This window comes from Sus scrofa, chromosome 1, assembly GCF_000003025.6.
Source record: "Sus scrofa isolate TJ Tabasco breed Duroc chromosome 1, Sscrofa11.1, whole genome shotgun sequence".
In the NCBI taxonomy this organism is placed as follows: Eukaryota; Metazoa; Chordata; class Mammalia; order Artiodactyla; family Suidae; genus Sus; species Sus scrofa.
In genome coordinates this window covers 230,604,579-230,624,861 of record NC_010443.5, presented here as the reverse complement: position 1 = coordinate 230,624,861, position 20,283 = coordinate 230,604,579, and the positions used below count along the sequence as shown (strand labels likewise).

Below are 20,283 nucleotides of genomic sequence, written 5' to 3'. Positions count from 1 at the left end.
AGGTCTTTGGTGTCCATTTCAACAGTACAATTAGTTCTGATCCCCTCTCCTTTTTACTTCTATTCAAGTCTCTAACACATTGGTGTTGGTGGGCTCATAAATTTTTCAGCACATTTATATTGTCCAGATATCTGAGAAGTTACTTCACCACAAAGGTTTTAAGTTGGATGTACTTTCAAGGCTGTGTGCCAGCTGAGCCCTCTCCCACTGAACCTCCAGTAACACCATGGTCAAATCTAATGACCCTGTGTCCCTGACCACAGGTACAGAGTTTCCCATGTGAACTACTGGTGTTCACTCATGTGCTAGTCTTTGTAGGTCTTCTCTCATGTCTTTCAAAAGCTGTCTTTCTTTTTTGTTTGTTTAGTTTTTGTGGGTTTTTTTTGTTTGTTTGTTTTTTTTGTTGTTGCTATTGTTCATTTGTTTTTTCAGGGCTGTACCCACAGCATATGGAGGTTCCCAGGCTAGGGGCTGAATTGGAGCTACAGCTGTCAGCCTACGCCATAGCCACAGCAATGCTGGATCCCCAACCCACTGAATGAGGCCAGGGATCAAACCTGCATCCTCATGGATACTAGTCAGATTTGTTTCCGCTGCACCACGACAGGAACGCGTGCTTTTTCTTCACAATACTTGAATTATCCCCCCCACATCCCAACTCCCCCCTTTTCCCTTTCCCTAGAGAAGTTGTTGATTTTGTGTGATTTCAGTGTTTCCATTAGTTGTATTTTAAAGGTGTTTGTGTTGAACTTACTCTGATCTCATTTGGTTATTAGCCTTTGGCAGAGATCTTTTACTTGCCTCATAACACCTAGAATACAATTTTCTGTACATAGTACATAACATGCAGAATACAATTTTGTTTAGAATATTTTTGCCTGACTGCTCAATTTAGTAATAAGGTTATATTACAAATGCATTATAAAAACATTTCATGGGAGTTCACGTCGTGGCGCAGTGGTTAACGAATCCGACTAGGAACCATGAGGTTGCGGGTTAGGTCCCTGCCCTTGCTCGGTGGGTTAACGATCCGGTGTTGCCGTGAGCTGTGGTGTAGGTTGCAGACGCGGCTCGGATCCCTTGTTGCTGTGGCTCTGGCGTAGGCCGGTGGCTACAGCTCCGATTCGACCCCTAGCCTGGGAACCTCCATATGCCGCGGGAGCGGCCCAAGAAATGGCAAAAAGGCAAAAAATAAATAAATAAAAATAAAAAAATAAAAACATTTCATTAAAATGTTTAAAAATCATTCATCAACTATTTTTGTCAGAATGAAGAGCAAAAAGAACCAAATTCTTCTCTAGGGAAAAGTATTGAAACGTTCCACTTTAACAGTTTACAGCCAGCTTTCAGTTTTTTCATTGGTGTAGTTAATACTTTTTGGTGAAAAAATAATACTTAGTCTTTTTGTAAATTTTATAACATCCTTTGTACCTTCTCTGTTAATTACAGTCCTGTGCACATTATACAGAATGCTGGGGTTTAAAAAGGGGAGGAGCCCATTGTTTCTCAAAGTTTAGTTAGTCTAAAGCATAATTGAGTACTTCATAGTTTTCCAAGGAGGGATCTTTTGCGTTGGCCCACAGGGGAGGGTGAAAGTCATTGGGTGATTTTCTTGTCCCTACTAAAAGTCGTTCAAGGTGGGGATACTGATTTTGTTTTTTTTTAAGCAGACAGTAAACATTGCTTTTAAAAGGTGTCATGACCTGTTCTAGTGTGCACTGTCAAATAAAAGTGCTGGTAATAGAACACGGATCAAATAAATCATTGAAAACTGCAGATGATGTGTACAACAGAATTTTAGCCAAAAGTTTACCCCCAAATCCCATAGTCGTATATTTTAGTAGACGCATAAACTGCAGCTGAGTGCTCAGTTTGAATTTTTCATGTTCATTTTGCCTGCCTTCCCTCCCTGGTGTCTTTAGTCTTCTGGAGGAGTAGAGAGTAAAAGCAGGACAAAGCAAAACCACACTAGATTCTTAGTGTAGTGTCTTATTAACTTAGAATGTTTGTGGAATTATTTTTTTTAAGATACTTAACGTGAAAAGTATATCTCCATCTTCAAATAAGGACTATTTCATATTAATTATATTGGTTTAAAATGCCAGATGTATGGTATTAAAACACCTGGAAGGGCATTTTTACATGTCTACAAAATCTGGGTAAATAGTACCCTGACGCTGAAAACGAAGCAAATGATTTAAGACATTGAATGTCTTTCTCATTTTTTACCCTACATGCTGTGGAAAAATAAATAAATAAATACTTTTTCCTAGGGGGAAGAAAAGGTAAATAAATTTAGAAACTTAGTATCTAACTAAAAATTAGAAAATGTAAATAGGGAGGAAATGAAGATATTAACCAATTTATATAGGGGAAACTTCATTTTTGCTTTTATTTTCATATGTGTTTTTGCTAGTGATTTGAATAGTTACATATAAGTACATATCAGGTATGTTCTTAACTTGCCTTTTATCAGCACCCCCCCCCGCCCCCGACACCTAGAAAATAGGAATCACAGCAATGCCTTCTGCTTAGAATTGCTGTGAAAATTAAATGCTGTCCTATACCAAGGGTCACCAGACTAATTTCCCTCAGGCCCAAACCACCCTATCATCTATTACTGTATGACTTGCAACCTAAGATTGGTTTTTACATTTTTAACTGGTTGAAAAAAATCCAAATAAGAATAATATTTCCTTACACATGAAAGTGACTATGAATCTTAAATTTCAAATAGTTTTAATGGAACTCAGCCACACTCATGCATTTATATATTGTCTATATGTGCTTTCCTGCTGCATGGGCAAACTTAAGTTTTTACAACAGAAACAGTGTGTCCTGCAAACCCTAAAATATTTACTATCTGGTCCTTTACGGAAAAGTTTACCAACCCCTTATACACACTAAAGTGCTTTTGAACAACGTCTGGTGTATATACACACTTAATGAACATCAGCTATTATTACTAATATAATTAAACCATATAAATAATAACATTCATATAACTAAAAATACATGTCACAGTCTGAAATTTTTCATATATTGCTCCTGAAAATAAGACTAAAAGAAAAAAAAAAAACCTGTTAATTATATGACAAATTATTATTTTTTAAGAATGGGGGGGGAAGCCTTAGGAATACATAATGCACCAGGTTCATTTTACAAGGGACTTGTTTTTAGAATTTATATTCCTTGTGAGGAAACAAGCCAATATTATTTTATTTTTTTCCTTAATTTTCTTGTCATGTGATCAGTTTATCTGTCATGCTGTCCTTCAATTCCAAACTTATTTCCTATTTAATTCTCCATTTTTACCTACTTAGCTACTGTCTGATCCTTCTGCACTTTGGGAGGGTAGAAGAGAGAAGGGGCTTCAAAACCAATACTTAATGACAAGAACTTTGGTGTATGTGTGAGAAAGAAACAGAGAGAGAGAGAGAGAAAGATCAGGGTTGAGTCAGGTCAGGTAGTCCCTCCATTGAGGAGGGCTCACAAATGCAGTTCATACAAGTCTTTTGAGCTTATCTCTTTGGACACAAGGCAAACCAAATTCTTATCCAAAACATCTTGTGTTGGCCAAAGAATTAGGCAGTCTCATGTTTCTGGGCCAGACTTGAACCATCCATTAAAAAAAAAAAAAAAAAAAAAAAAAAAAAAGTCAGCAAAAGAGATATTTTACCAAATTGCTTACTAGTTAATTTCATTTAACTCCTATTTTCCCCAGGCTTAGACTTTTCTGGCCTAACACACCAGGAATTTGCTCAGATTCAGTCTGATGTACTGTTGGTTTATATAGATCAGTCAGATCTTCCTTGGACTTTTTCACCTTCCAAGCTTAGTTGTATCATCCACGACTGTTTTCATTTTAATCCCTTACGTCTACATTCCCACAGCCTATTTCTATTGCTCTTTGTCCAAAGCCTCCAGCAGTGGGGCCGGGTCACTGTTCATCAACTGTAGAATCAGAAAACAGACAAGCGAAACAAAAGCAGCTGACATTCAAGGACACTTGGCTCCAAGCTAACAGCTCTAGTGTAGTTTGTAGAATCCTTTTTCAGTTTGAGGTGTGGCTGGAGTGTGGGAAAGATGGGCAGAAGGTCAGCGAATAGAAAAGTCAGTGACGTGACTCCTCAGGGCACTACATATCTGACTCCTAACTTGCTAACTGAGGAGTGTCATGGGAAAAGAGGAGGAATTTATGTATGCATGTATGTTAAGGATAGACTTTGGCTCACTGGCATGTAAGCATGCAATTAGTAGGTTATGGAGCCGAGGCTAAATTAACAGATCAATGTGCTATGAAATAGTATTTGAAAGGAGGTTGCTGCTTGGTCACTTGACTGAACTAAAGATACTTTCTGTCTTCTCTACATTCTGAGCCTGTGGCTTTCTACATCATGCATCAAGTTTCTTATTGCTGATACTAGAGCTTTGGGCTCTCCCTGCCCTGCCCCCCACCCACCCACCCACCCCTGTCTCTTTCTGCCTTCCTCTTTCCCTCCTCCACTCCTCTCCTACAACAACCTCTGGTTCACTTCATAAGGGCCTGCCTGCTTTGTGACCTCCCCTCTGCTAGAAACTCTAGACCTAGAGGGTATAGGCAAATATGCTGTATTTCTTGGCTTCTCTAAACATCCTGTGCCAGTAGAACACACTGATTCATACATAGGTAGAAGTTGTAATATTAAAACCTTTAGGAGTTGTCTTCAAGCCTAGAGAGCATGCCAAATTTGATCTCAAATAATCACTTGCAAAGATTTGCAAAGACTAAGAAAATTATGGAGGAAATGATATGTATCCAGCTAAATTTAGTTAGCATCCTTATTATTTCTGTTCCTGTTGTCCGATTTGGATAGCAGAAGTGGGATGGCTAGGGAGCCATCCTTAATTATTTCTCATTCCATCCACTCTGCTTATCTATTACATCTCTTGTTTTCTTGGTTTACTCTGGAGTTGAGGGTTATTGGGCTACACCCCATAGGCCTGCAAGCCTTGTGCTTATCCAGCCTCAAGATGGAAGAAAGAACCCAGAGTCGGTGACAGTGACATCACTGGTTTAATGGATGGGGGATCTTACATGTCTGAAGCACAAGGGTCCTGGAGCGACTCCCCACCGTGGACGGCAGGCTGGACAGGACAGCAGTCTTCTCTACCAGGGGAAGGGGGAGGTTACCAGTTATAGGGGGAATTGACGTCAGGTTGACTCATCAGTTACCAGGGAAACCAGATGCCCCTCTCTGGAGGCCTCTGTGATAAAACTATCATAATGGAGATATTCTGATCTCAAGATTAGAACAGTCCTGGCTGGGGGCCTGGGGCAAGCATGTTGGCTTTTACTGATGAGACTCTGATTAAGAGGGCAGGTTAGTCAGGTAAGTAGGGCATAGGTGAGGCAGGGACTGGTCAGGCAGGGGAGGTACAGAGAGCAAGAGAATAGCCATCTTGGGTGGCTTGATTATTGAGTATTGAACATTTTTAGAGATTTTGAAGATGCCGCCCCTTAACACATGGAGAAACTAAGGAAGAAACATTTTCTTTCTGTTTGTTTGTTTGTTTGTTTTTTGCCTTTTCTAGGGCCGCTCCCATGGCATGTGGAGGTTCCCAGGCTAGGGGTCCAATCGGAGCTGTAGCCACCAGCCTACACCATAGCCACAGCAACGTGGGATCCAAGCCGCGTCTGCGACCTACACCACAGCTCACGGCAACACCAGATCCTTAACCCACTGAGTGAGGCCAGGGATCGAACCCACAGCCTCATGGTTCCTAGTCGGATTCCTTAACCACTGAGCCATGACGGGAACTCCCTAAGAAAGAAACATTTTCTAAGTGAGTAGTTGGCACTGGATGATTTTCCAGTTTTTTATAAATCAGATATACCTGGTTTTGAAATTGTAGATCGATTAATTTTATGCAATTCCAGGAAATAGAAATATTTTACTGGATTTACAGTTTGGCCAAAGATTTGAGGTAAGCAGTCACCTTACCAAGGGGTTCTTACAGAGTCTTTTTGTCATGTCTGATGGCGGTGACTATAGAAAGCTATGTCTGGGATCATAGCTAAGCACTCATCTTGCATTGTCTCATTCTATCTGCCTAACCTGGGAGATATTAGCAAGCTGAGGTTCAGTCACTTGCCTAAGGTCACAAGAATATTCAAAGGAGAGCCATGTTTCACCAAGGGAGCACACAGACCCCATTCTTCCCTACTCCTGCCTCCCCCAGGAGCCCCAACACACAATGTTTTTTGAATGTGTGTTGATGTCAGAGAGGACGCATAACAATGTGATCCAGCTGGAGATACACAGTCAAACACACCAAGCTTTTTCCTAAATAATCGAGGAAGAAAGAAATATGCAGACTAGGCTTGCAAATTTATTTTCATAAGGCTTAGGAGTTAGTCTTTTGAGTGGTTGAATTTATTTACCCAGTTGATGTATGTAAATGGAATAAAATACCTGAGAGAGTATGTTCTTGAGTCCTTGTTAAGGATGAATTTTTCAACATTTTCAGTGTCTGATAAGCTACAAATAATAATGATTGATTCAAATTTTACATTGTCTTGGATCATTACATTAAAAGTCAACTAGTCTTTCTCTTTTAAAATAATGACTTTTAATGAAGTAGTTTATGAGGTATTTTTTAATAAGTTATGTCTGAGAAGAAATAGTGAAGCTTTTCACAGCAATTAAAAGCGAAGAGTGGTATTTAAAATGCAGTGTTGTATGAATTCCTGAAGCATAAAAACCTACATCCTGGCAATCTCCTTTCCTCATCAATTTCAGAAATAGAAGTGGTGCTAGTAAAAACGGTACCTGGTGTGGCATACATTGGCTGCATATTTTTCACCATGTGCAGTATATAGAAGCAGCTCCATAAGCAGCTAGGCATTAATATTGAGTGTAATTGTGTGGCCAGCAGATGTCTTAACCTGTCCTGGATTTTTAAATATTATGACATGATAAGATACTCTCTTCTGCTAAACAGTCTGTTACTTTACAGTAGCCACTCTGTCTGTGGACTTCTCTCATTTAAGTCGAGTGTGTGCCTTGGACTTTTTAAAAGAAAGCTCAGGGAACACAGAATCACAAAATTGTGAACACAGAATCACAGCCACCTGACCAGCTTCTGGCATCAATTAGTGAGTTTGTGGATCACTCAGACCATATGCAGCTCTGATACCAAAGGGCATTTCTGAGCCCTGGAAAGCTGCATTCTAGTTTCTCTGGGGTAAGTCCTACCCTCAGCTAACAGCTGAGGACAAGTAGTAGGTGACCATCAGGCCCTCGGTGGTGATTCAACAGTCTGCATGCTTAAGTGTCTGATTTGACATTTAAAGGCTGCATTCTAGGTGTGCCCACTGTGGGCACACCTGGATGCAGGTTCCATCCCCAACCTAGCACAATGGGTTAAAGGATCTGGCATTGCCATAGACGCAGCCTCAGATCTGGTCCTTGGGTTGGAAACTCTATATGCCACAGGGCAGCCAAGAAAAAAATAAAAAGCCTAGATGGCTACATTCTAGATCATTGGGAAATAGAAATCAATGTTGCCTCTCAAGGAATTGTAAGAGGGGAAAATAGCAATAGGGAGAGGCAAGCAGGTAGGTGACTTTTATTATGTACATTATTATGTACATGAATTAAGGCTCTCATTTAAATTGTGTTCTTTGCAAAGAAAATAAGGGTGTTTTGAGAGAACTTGTATTTATTGGCAAAATAATAAGAAGTTGCAAAAGTTATGAAAACAGATGTTCAGATCTCTGATGTAATGCTAACTTTTGCTGGAGGGATGTACCAGCATGTCAGAGAGCAAATACACACACTCAGGACTGCAAAGAGTATACACATGAGATATTGCCCTGTGAGGCCCATTGGTAATTTTTTATGTAGAGATTTGGGTCAAATCATAGCCTGAAGAAAGCTGGCTTCCTACTGGGGTCTTTGGCCATGTCCACTGGATCCAGTCTTTTCCTTGATAAGATGGAGGCTTGCACACGAGCCAAGAGAAAAGCAGCGGGCTCTTACCTCCAGGCAAATAATCACGTCTCAGTGAGCTGCACTTGAGATGTCTGATGGAGTTTCCTATTGGATGACCTGCCAACACTGGAAATGTGCAGCCCCTGACAGCCGGCAGTTTATTTCAAGAGTAATGGACTGGAGCGCACATGAACTGAGCGTGTTTGTGCCTCCTGGCCCCGCTGTAGGATGCAAATGAGCACAAGATGTTTTACATTCTCAAAATAGAGAATTTTTTCCACTTGATGCCCAAGTTACAGAGATCAGAAGCCTCCATGAACTATTTTTTACAGAATTTTCATAGATCTCTTCAGCAGGTCCTGGGTTTCAATTCTCCTTCGCTTTTGCCCTCCTTTCCTCCTCATAATCTCTCCTCTATCTGTCAAGATTCAACTTAGAATTACCTTACTTTAAAACCTTCCCCAATGAAACCTTTCCTTCTTGTGTGATGGACCCCACCCCCACCCCCAGTACCTCTTTTTTTTTAACCACTCTTAGGGGCCCATCTTATGAGCCTGTAACTACACTTTGACATCCTGTCTGCTTCTGTCCTCCGGGACACAGGCCCTGCTTTAACACACCCTTTCCAGCATCTCGCAAGCCCTCAACAGGTAGCTGCTGAGTGATGGGCAAACAAAGGACAGGATACCACTTACCCTTGAAGGATTCCAACCGGAAAAGGCCTAAATAGGGCCATCCCTTGGGAGCCCATCATGTGCCTTCTGGAGAATGCTGATTACAACGAGGAGTCTTGCTGATGGAGGCTCCCTGGTTGAGGCCACGGTGTACATACCCATCCTTTAGAAAAGCCTTCTCTGAAGACGACAATATGACTTTCTAGAATTTCTCTAGCTGTAAATAAGGAAAAAAGAAAATTCTCCCTCCTGTCAGGCATGTCACTGTCTAATTAAGCTTCTTTAGATCCTTTAATTCTCTTAGTTCTTATTAGGGCCTTTGCTTTCCTTCAGTCCTGAAAATTTCAACCTCTAAAACCTCAGGCTCCAAGACATCATTTCTCAGTACATATTGTTTCCAGGCTTAAAATTTTATCACTGATGATGACAACCAGCAAAAGGCATGTAGATAGATAGTAAAAATATTATTTGTAAAGGCTAGGCATGTCCTTCGTATAGAAGAGAAACGTGTGCAGAGAAATAAACACTGTCCCTTGAGCAATGAAGTAAACTTTTGTTCCATCAGTCTCACATTTTCTCAGTATTTCATTATCTCAGCAATGGCAGGCATGAAGTGTAAAAGTCAAAAAGAGATGGATGATGGAGTTCCCGCTGTGGCGCAAGGGGATCTGTAGTGTCTCTGCAGCACCAGGATGCAGGTTGATCCTCCACACGGCACAGTAGGTTAAAGGATCCAGCATTGCCGCAGCAGCAGAGTAGGTCACAGTTGTGGTTCAGATCTGATCTCTGGACCAGGAACTCCATATGCCTCAGGGTGGCCAAAAGAAAAAGAGAGAGATGGATGATGATTGGCTTTACCAGATTTGGTAAAGATCTCCTTTTGAAAAGTGGGCCTTTTCCGCTTGATTTGAATTGGCACATTTTATAGGAGAAAAGAGAAAGAAAGATTCAGGACCTAGAAAGTTGTGCTTGCTGAACTCTGTTTCTGGGAGACTTCCTGGAGCAGCAGTCAGGGGGTGACCCAGAGGAGCCTGCCTGGCCTTCGTAAGTACTCTGTGACACTAAGGACACCTTCTACATTAGGAAGGCAGAATCTGAGCACAGTGTGTTAATAGCTTGAACCCCTCATCTTCATGGTCATCCTTCAAACATTATCCATTCATTTCCTTTTAAAAGTCTGGCAGTGAGGTGGATCCAGCTGTATCCATTAGAAGAACTTTATATATAAGAAGAACCAGAAAAACACAGTTCAAACTAGATTTAAAAGTGTAGGGTTCTTAATTGGCTGATGTTATTAAAAAAAAAAAAAAAAATCCAGAGGCATAACCCAAATTCCAGCAGGGTTTGACCAAGGAGTTAAAACCAAGTGAGCAGGACCTGGTTTTTTTTCTCCCTGTTTCAAGATGTTTCTGCTATGCCCCAAGTTCCTCTTCCACTTTCTTCATGAAAGCAGTGCTCTCTGTTCCAGAGTTCCTAGCAAAAATCCTAGGGTTGACTGGACCGGTTGAGCTGTTTACTACAGTGATGACTATAAACCAGGGAAGTAGTTACTTGGAGGGACATAAGCCTGGATTCAGAGTCTGGCCTTGAATCAGCCCAGATACCAGGAGAATAGGATGCTCTGGCTTCAACTACTGAACCACCTGTTACCAGTGGAGGTGGGCTCAATTCCCAGCAGGCATTTCCGTTGCCCCAGACTCAGTCACAGCGGGTAGAATGAAGCCAGGGTTGGAGAGCGTGCTCTGTGTGTCTGAGAAGAAGCATGCCCATGCACCAGAGTCGGGGAGGCGTCTCCAAATCTGCTGCCTTTGTCTGAGACCTGAGGGTAGGAATGATTTAAAAGCGAGTGTGTCTGTAGACGAAGAGCTGGTAAAGAATTGTGGGTTAAGCTAGAAGGCAGTCTAGCTTTTGGCTGGTGACTGCATTTTTTTAAGAGGAAAGATTTGAGTCAGCAGTAACTTTGGTTAGTATCTTCATATCTATGAGCCGGCTGACTAATTCCTTGAGAATCCATTGAGATTTCCTACTACCAAGGCTGGCTTGACTAGACAGCTTTGGGTGAGCACACCTTCTCACAGATGCTGAGGGGGTGGGAAATATTACATGTATCTCCACGGTAATTACTATATGTATCTCCACAGTTTTGTATGAAAAGTATAGTGAAACATAGGGAGAAAGTGTGTTCTGATAAACAGGGAAATGTATGATCTAAAAATAGTTTTCTGTGTGTTTCCTGCTCAGGGTGTGTGTGTGTGTGTGTGTGTGTGTGTGTGTGTGTGTGTGTGTGTATTTGTATGGTAGATAGAGATAATTCTAAAAATATAGATGCACTTTGGGCAAAGAGTGAAGTCACTTTGTTTTGATTGTCATGAAATACAACGAATTGTGAAGCCCCAAGTACATACAACTTAAGAAATGCAAAGTGAAGTCTGCTTAGTTCTTAATAGATCTTAATTATTTGGCTGTGAATGAGTAATTCTTGGTGGACATTTGTGACATTATGCCAGATACAGTATTCTCTTCAATCTGAAGAGTTATTACACTGGATGTTTATTATTATTATTCCCTTCTGTTGGTCAGCCTGAGAGTTTGCCTCATGAATAGTGCTGCTGAGCCTTTTGCATATAAATCCCGACAAAAAGCTGGTACAAAAACTGAATGTATACCAAAGATGGGTTGGACTCAAATAATTCACAGACTGAGTAATGATGTAACTCACACCTTGTTTTTCTGATGATTTTTTTTCAGAACCGAATGGAGGAAAGCAAAGCACTGTTTAGAACAATTATCACGTATCCCTGGTTCCAAAACTCCTCTGTTATTCTGTTCTTAAACAAGAAAGATCTTCTAGAGGAGAAAATTATGTATTCCCATCTAGTCGACTACTTCCCAGAATACGACGGTAAGTCTGCACTCTTGAGCCAGCCCAGTTGCCAGGGGCACACTCTGTGTCCTAAGACCAATACCACAGCTGACACACAGCAGTGCTCTGCCACTTGCTTTGCCCCCAGAAGCCTGCATGTTGCAAATGATGGAGTCCAGATCATCATCCGTCCTGTCTTTTAATGGCCTGCAGTGTTTCATTCCCCCACACTGCTGAAACTTGTAGTTATTTCAAAACATAGATGAAGTTGTTTTCTGTTGTTACATCACAGGAGGAAACAGTCCCATAGATTTGACTACTTTTGTATCAACTGTTAGAGTTCCCTCTTTATTTCCCTTTCATTTGGTAGCAGTCTACCTCTGCCTCTTTCTGAAGAGAGAACAGAATTGTGTAGTCAGGAGCCCATGGTCTGATTCAAATCCAAGTTGTGCAATTTTCTTTTTGTAAAGCCATGACATTACTCTAGGCTTTAACACCTAACTTCGGTTTTGTAGACTATAATAGATAACATATGGGTGACATTTTAGCATGACGCCTGACACACAGTGACTATTCAGGAAATATTTACTTTGGAGGGGCCTCATGGCCCAACACAGTCCCATCATCCTTAGCGATAGCACCCATCCTTTAAGCTCTGTCTATAGCACCCACTTTGGTACTCATGCGACTTTATGTTAGTTACTTCCTTCTTATAAAGAAATCTTGCCTCCTCAACACTAGACTGTGAAATCCTGAATGACTTGCCATGACACCCAACCCCTTCTGAGACATACTTGTTGAAAGATCGGTAACAAAATGCATCCATATCCAGCCACTCAGGTCAGAGAGTCTCAGCCACCGCCGTGTAGGAACTTATGTGCAGAATCCACACACATCTCCCCAGACTATGAACTCAAGTCTAGATTAGAAGGGCAAACTATGGCCAGCCGCCTCTTTTTATAAAGTTTTATGGAAATAGCCATATTTAGGAGTTTCCATTGTGGCACAGCAGAAACAAATACAACTAGTATCCATGAGGATGTGGGTTCCATCCCTGGCCTTGATCAGTGCGTTGAGGATTCTGGCATTGCCATGAGCTGTGGTGTAGGTCGCAGACATGGCTTGGATATCCGTTGCTGTGGTTGTGATGTAGGTCGGCAGCTATAGCTCTGATTCGACACCTAGCCTGGGAACCTCTGTATGCCTCGGGATGCATCCCAAGAAAGGAAGGAAAGGAAAGGAAAGGAAAGAAGAGAGCCACATTTATACACTATCTGACTGCTTTCATGCTTCAACAGCAGAATGGAGTAGTTGTGACAGAGGTCAGATGGCCCACAAGGCTGAAAAAGTTTACTCTCTGGTCCTTGAACGGAAAGTTTGCCAAACCGGATCTAGGTGAATGGTAGGTAAGAGGACAGGCTTTGAAAGTCCCAGAGTCCCAGCTCTGCCACTTACTGGCAGTGGTGCCTTGGACAAGTTTATTCAACCACGTAGTTTCTTCCTGAGTAAAAAAGAAATCGAATCGCATACATAAATCACTTAGCACCAGTGCCTGGCACAGAGAAGAGCACAAACCCCAAAGTATCTCTGATGGAGCAGAACCAACAAGAGAACGGGGCTGCTTTTTTGTTTGTTTTTAATTACTATCACCATAGGATATCAGGCACGGGTGTCAGTTCAGCAGTGTTTTTGTACTTTTCAAAACCCCCTCAGAAAGGGACTTACCTGAAACAATCTTCAGTTCAGCCTCCTAGCTCCCGATGAAGATACAAGCACATCAAGGATGGAGTTTCACTCATCTTTTCATCCCACATATGTTGGGTCTAGCACTGGCTCTCGGAAGGGAAACGTTACATGTTTAGTGAACTGAAGTTCCCTTCTCAAATACATCTAGTAGATTCTCAGTGTTCCTAGCTTGAAATAGAAACATGTGGGGATATTATCAGGTACTAGAGGTAGTGGTTTTGCTGGCAGTGTGTTCTCATCCTCTATCTAAGTATGTTTTCCTTTGCACTTTGAGGTTCCTTTCTAAACAAATACTTGCCTCGCCTAGACAGTATATTCACTTGTCCTCCTTTTAATTTGCCACTGGCCTGCCACCAAGTTACAGATGCTCGAGCCTGCAGTCCTCAGTGCTCTAAGGAAAGTGTGGAGGAGGGGAACTTCGTGGCGTTCACTGGCTTCCCCACAGCAGGCTGGTTCTTTAAACACAAGGTCTGTCGAAATAAGATGGGCATGAGACACCTGCTTACCCCCAAACACATGAGCTTGCTTCCCACGCCTGGAAGGAGAGATCCTAAAATTTTTCTCAACATACGCCGAGAACTCATGGATGGGAAAGGACATCCCCACCCACCCATCCAGACCTAGCCCCCGCCTGTAGGCCAGCCTGTTTTCATGCTGCACTTGCCCCCCGGTCCCCAACACACAGCAGACCCAGCAGGCTCGTGGTGCATGAGGCAGCACACAGCACATACAGCACCAAGTGTCTTCACATCTGAAGGTGTTTTTTACTGTCCATCTCCCCCAGTAATACACATAAGGCCCACAGGAAACACAGCCATGGAAAAAGAAAAAAAAACGCTAATTTTTCTTATTCATAAAGCAAATGCAGCTGTCATTCCAAGAGACTTCAAGCCCTTGTAAGATGAGCTAAGACTGAAAAAATTCTAGGCCCACTCCTCAGTGATGTTTTCATAACAAACATGTTTATAGTATTATAAATTTCACACTTCCACATTTCTGCACTTACAAGGTCTTAATCATAATGAATGCCATTTCTGTATTTCTCTTCAGGAAGGAAAATTACCATTTCCACATGGATTTGAATGGCAAAATTGTTCATAGAGACCATGGAATTCTGTTCCTGCTCTGATGACTATAATGATTTCTTTGTAGTTTATATTTATTCAAATAACATAATTTATGCTTAAAAACATAGCAGACTCCAAGTGCTCTTCAGTGAACTTGAGTCCTACTCTGATATACTTGAGTTAAAAAAGAGAGATTTTTCTTTGCCGAAAAGGATAAGTACACAATTCATTCATAAGCCAGAAAGATAGTGTTCTTTTATGAACATGAGAGGCTTCACCAATTCTAATAATCTATTAGTCCTAGTTTTAAATATTTTTATTACTATGGAATTAGTAAGGTAACAGTAATACATTGAATAAACTAGGATATTAATTATATATATTAACATATTTTTATTTGTGGCACTTGTTTTATTCAGTATGATGCCAGCCTTAATCATTGATAGAAACTTTAATTCTGGGCTCTTAAGTCAAAAATTCAAGCATTCTTTTTGTAAATTGTACAAATGAGAATAATCTGTTTTCATGGCTCTTCCAGACTTCTGACAACATAAGCTTATTTGCAACAAGGTTGGTTTGAGAAGTTTTCAAGTTTGCTGTCTGAAACTCATGATCCATTTTGTTAGAATTTGCAGGCCTTCTGTAGAATCTTCAAAACTTTCCTTATCCCAATCAGTAGATAGCAATATTGATAGAAAAAAAAAAATCTAAACTGGATCTTGAGAGGATCTTCCAAGAGCGGAGGAACAGAGATTATACACATTACTGTCTTTCATGGTATAGAATTAAGTGGGGGGGGGGAGAAGCAATGCAAATGTATAGTGCCACAAAGACACACATAAGAAAGATGCTCAAGGAGTTACCGTCATGGTTCAACGGAAACGTATCTGACTAGTATCCGCAAGGATGCAGGTTCAATCCCTGACCTTGCTCAGTGGGTTAAGCATCTGGCATTGCCTTGAGCTGTGGTGTTGCGGTGAGCTGTGGTGTAGGTCACAGACGCAGCTCAGCTGGGAACTGACATTGCTGTGCCTGTGGTGTAGGCCAGCGGCTACAGCTCCAATTTGACCCCTAGCCTGGACACCTCCATATGCCATGGGGGCAGCCCTAAAAAGACGAAAAAAAAGAAAAAAGATGCTCAGTCCCTGATAGGTGTTGGAGCTTTGCTATTGCTTTTAATTTACAACATTAAGCTTTAATACACTTACCAAGATCTGTTGTTTTTTGCTTAGCTCTCTTGAGATACAATTCACATGCTATATTTAACTTCATTATTCCAAACCTTTATCACCACCTCAAATTCTGTAATCATTAAGCAATAACTCCTCACCTCCCCCTCCTCCTAGCCCCTGGTAATCTCTGCTTTACTTTCTGTCTCTATGAATGTAGCTATTCTAGATACTTCATGTAAGTGGAAATCCACAGTATTTGTTTAGGGTCTGGCTTATTTTTACCTGATAGAATGATTTCAAGCTTCATGTTGTGGCATCTATCAGAACTTCATTTTTTATGGCTGAATAATATTCCATTGACTGGATATACTGCCTTCAGTTTATGTGTTCCTCTGTTGATGGATCTTTGGGTTTCCACCTTTTGGCTGTTGCGAATAATATAGCAATGAAAATTGATGTACCAGTATCCGTTAGAGTCCCTGTTTTGAATTCTTTGGGATATAGACCTAGGAATAGAATTGCTGGTTCATCTGGTAATTCTTGTTTAGCTTTTTAAGGAGTCACCAAACTGTTTCCATTTTACACTCCCACCAGCAATGCGCAAGTGTTCAGATTTCCTCATGTCTTTGCTAAAACTTGTTTTCCAAATTTTTTTGATTATAGCTATTCTACTAGATGTGAAGCAGTATCTTATTGTGGTTTTGATTTAGATTGCCTAGTGATTAATGATATTTTTGAACATCTTTGCTTGTGCTTATTGGCCACCTGTATATCTTCTTTGGAGAAATGTTTATTCAGGTCCTTTGCCTGTCTTTTAATCAGGTTGTTTGTCTTGTTGAATTGTAGGAGTTTTTTGTATATGCTGGATATATATACCCCTTATCCGATATGTGATTTGCAAATATTTTCTCCCATTGTGTAGGTTGTCTTTTTACATTTTTCAATAATGTCCTTTGATGCACAAAAGTTCTTAATTTTGATGAAGTCCATTTGATTTTTTTTCTCTTATTGACTGTGATTTTGGTGTCATCTCTAAAAATCTGTTGCTAAATTATTAAATAAGTTCATAATATAGCCTGATAAAGTATCATAATCCTTTTTTTTAAAACATCTAGGATAGAGCTTGGCACATGAGACCCTGGAAAAATATAAACCAACTTTTAAAATCATCACAGGTAGTGAATCGAATACCACATAAATGTGGTATGCTCAGAAACACCAAAAGCGAGGCTGCAGAGGACCTGACCTTAAGGAACAAGTTTTCTGAGATCTCAGTCTGAAGAATGTAAAGTGATCCATTATGGACTTGGGGCATACACAGGGGCAGATTGACAAGAGAGCCTAGGGCTCTTTTATTGTATGCAGGCTTATTATGCAGCTGGAACCAGCACAGTTAACTCAGTCCAACAGAAGTAAGCTAATCCCACACTCCTACCAAAGATAGGGCTCCCTGTCACCCAAACTTAGCCTGGCCTTCAAGCCATCAGCCTATTTGCAGCCAGTCGCATTTTGTGGATGTTTGGATGGATGGATAGATGGGCAGATAAAGTGACAAAGGGCATCAGTTTTACACAGTAGTGTTGGGGAAGGTGTAAGCTGTCATACCTGCAGTGCAGAGGTCTCCGTGAGCATCCGCGAACACTTCTTGAGCAAATGCATTACCTGATCAGCTGACAAATGTCCCTCTCCTCCCTTGGCCAACAGGACCCCAGCGAGATGCCCAGGCAGCTCGAGAATTCATCCTGAAGATGTTCGTGGACCTGAACCCAGACAGTGACAAAATTATCTACTCCCACTTCACATGCGCCACAGACACCGAGAACATCCGCTTTGTCTTTGCTGCCGTCAAGGACACCATCCTCCAGTTGAACCTGAAGGAGTACAATCTGGTCTAATTGTGCCTCCTCGACACCGCCCTTCCCTTCCCTGGTGGGCTATTGAAGCGATACAAGAGGGACTGTATTGCTGTGGAAAACAATTTGCATAATACTAATTTATTGCCGTCCTGGACTCTGTGTGCAAGTGTCCACAGAGTGTGTAGTAAATATTATGATTTTATTTAAACTATTCAGAGGAAAAACAGGATGCTGAAGTACAGTCCCAGCACATTTCCTCTCTCTCTTTTTTTTAGGCAAAACCTTGTGACTCGATGTATTTTAAATTCTCAGTCATGCACTCACAAAGATAAGAGCTGTTTCTTCCTCTCTGTCTCTCTCTCTTTTCTATTGAGCAAAATGAAGCTGATTTTCCTTGTCCTAACCTGTCCCTTCCTCCTGATTTTTTCCCACATTACAATGGCCTTTATCCTGGTTTCATTCTTGATCAAGTTTTCCTCTCGAATGATACAGTCAGGACAATGTCATTCAATTCAAGCCATCAACATCAGCTTAATTTAACAGTTTGTAGTTTTTGCTGAAGGATTATAAGTATTAATACCATAGTTTTCAATGTATTGTTCTGGATACACATATAGAGGGGTTTTTTTAATATAAATATATTGTCTTGCCTCACTTTGGGCTGGGACAATGGATGCCCATCTAATGGTTAAATGTCTTTTTTTTTCTTCTTTTCCCTGTCTCCAGCCATAGTTGCTTGCTCAGCAAACCATACAGAAGTCAGTAAGGCAAGGCCACAGACACACAGAAGGAATCCTTTATTTTAAAATGCCATGTGCCATTGTCCTTTCTCCTTTCCTTGCCCTCTTTTTCCCCTCACCCTCCCTACTTCAAATTGCAGATGCCAAAAAAGTATGCCAACAGACACTACATTACCCCAAAGGCTGCTACCCAGATCCTTTTCATAGGTTGCTCTTAATTTTTTTTCCTTCGATTCAAACTTTTCTTCCCTTTTTCTTCTTAGTGTTTGGGCCACAATTTTTAAATGACTTTTATGATGGGTATGTGTTGCCAAAGCTGGCTTTTTATAAAAAAAAAAAAAATTAATAAGAACTCAAAAAACAAAAGCCAGTATCCTAAAATAAAGGAGAGTAAGACTGTGAAGCCTAAAATGTTTGGCTGAGAATGAACCTGAAACACCAATTGCCAAACAGTTGCTCACTGTAAATTTGACTCTCATGCTCCATCCTTTACTTTGACCTTAAAAATCACATTGTTTAGTGTCCACATTCCATGTTGAGCGTCTAAATCTACAATGTGGAAAAGATGTCCTATGTGATAGACCATGAGGTCTGCTTTTTTTCTCTTCATTTGAAGCCAGTTTTACTCTCTTTATGTTCTTTAAGGTCAAGTAGGTCTGCCAGGAACATTGGCAGATAGTATTATTCTGACACCTTTCATTTGCAGAATCTAAAGTTACTGCTAGTTTACCATCTTTGGGATTTTCTTCAACTGGTGACTGATTAAGTTGAACTTAAGATTTGTGGACTGAAACTCAAAAGAAACCTCTCTGTTCTATACAATATGTATTTATATAACTGAACATAGTTACAAAGAGATCTGAAATTCTATATGTGCAATTTTTCAACCAATGCAAAAAAACACAGCACAGGTATTGATGAGCTTCTGTCAAGCAGCTTGTGTTGAAATATGATTTAATAAATGATGATTGTTTTAAACCTGCTGGGAAGTTAGAATTAGGCCATGATGCTGGTCTCATTTTAACTACAATACTATTTGGCATGAGTCTAAACTTTCATATAAATCACTCTTTTGGAACAACAAAGGAGAAGGAGAAAAGTAATGGCTTATCAGATGAGCACCAGAGTTACTAAATAGTAATGGAATGTTCCCATTCTTTTCTCTCCCAGCCTCAAACTACACAGGTTACTTTTTTTTTTTCTCCTTACTCAGAAAGCACCTGTTATTTAATTAAGAAACAGACTGCCTGTAGGTATAGTGCAATTATGAATGCTCTAATCATTGTACATACATCTCTCTTGATATTGCATCATCCATACTGGCTTTGTAATCATTAATGTTTTGGCAGATTGAATGTGCTGTATTGATATGTATCTATGTAATTGTATTGTATGTCTTATAGCTAATTCACATTTTGAATAATGTTATTTTATTTACTTTTTTAAGAGAGGAGAATGTAAATTTGTCAGTTTATTTCTGACTAGGGATATTTTTTTTTTTTTCCATTTAGAAAAGAAAAAAAAAAAAAAAAAAAAAAACACCTTACTATCGTACAGAGCGGTACTAGCATCGTGCTATATAAAATCATTTGCACATTCCTGAGTAGAGGTATACTGATTATAAGACCCAAAGGTAATTTCATAGCAAAATACATAAAATCAGTTGGAGCTTTTATACAAACATGGAAACCAACTTTGTAGAACTTTTGCCATTTGACTTAGGATTGGAATATGAGCTTTTATACAATTCATATTCTTATTTGGCAAATGCACAGTTTAGTATTACCTCTCTGATGGCCTTTATTAGAAAGGCGGTTTTAGAAGCTATTGTGATCCACTAAGGAAATGTTTTAACAGCTAGCGACCACTGCTTGCCTGAAAGGGCGATCTTAAATTTGGTGCAGAAAAAAACAAAAACAAAAACAAAAAAAAAACAAAAAAAAAAGAATAAAAAGAAAAAAAGTAAACAACATTTGAAGGCCTACAGTGTGTATAGAGACAACCTCATCACAAGATCATAAGTGTTACCGTTTTAGGGAATCAAGATATTCTATTTAATAGAGCTATAGTAGATATAGTCAATTAAACCTGATCTCAAAGCTCGAAGAAGCTGAGCAAAACAGGGAAAGATTGTTATATTCATCTTTATGAAATTGGGATGGAATTGCTATGCAGAATTGAGGTTTGTG

At 40.3% G+C, this 20,283-nt stretch overlaps 1 protein-coding gene across 1 annotated transcript in view; it reads left to right on the top strand.

Annotated features, from left to right (window-relative positions):
* Positions 1 to 17,393, top strand: part of GNAQ (G protein subunit alpha q) — a 299,520-nt gene extending 282,127 nt beyond the window's left edge. Inside the window, exons 6-7 of the mRNA NM_001038623.1 lie at positions 11,399 to 11,552; positions 17,203 to 17,393. Of these exons, the coding sequence (NP_001033712.1) occupies positions 11,399 to 11,552; positions 17,203 to 17,393 (345 nt within the window). The remainder of the gene's footprint in view (positions 1 to 11,398; positions 11,553 to 17,202) is intronic.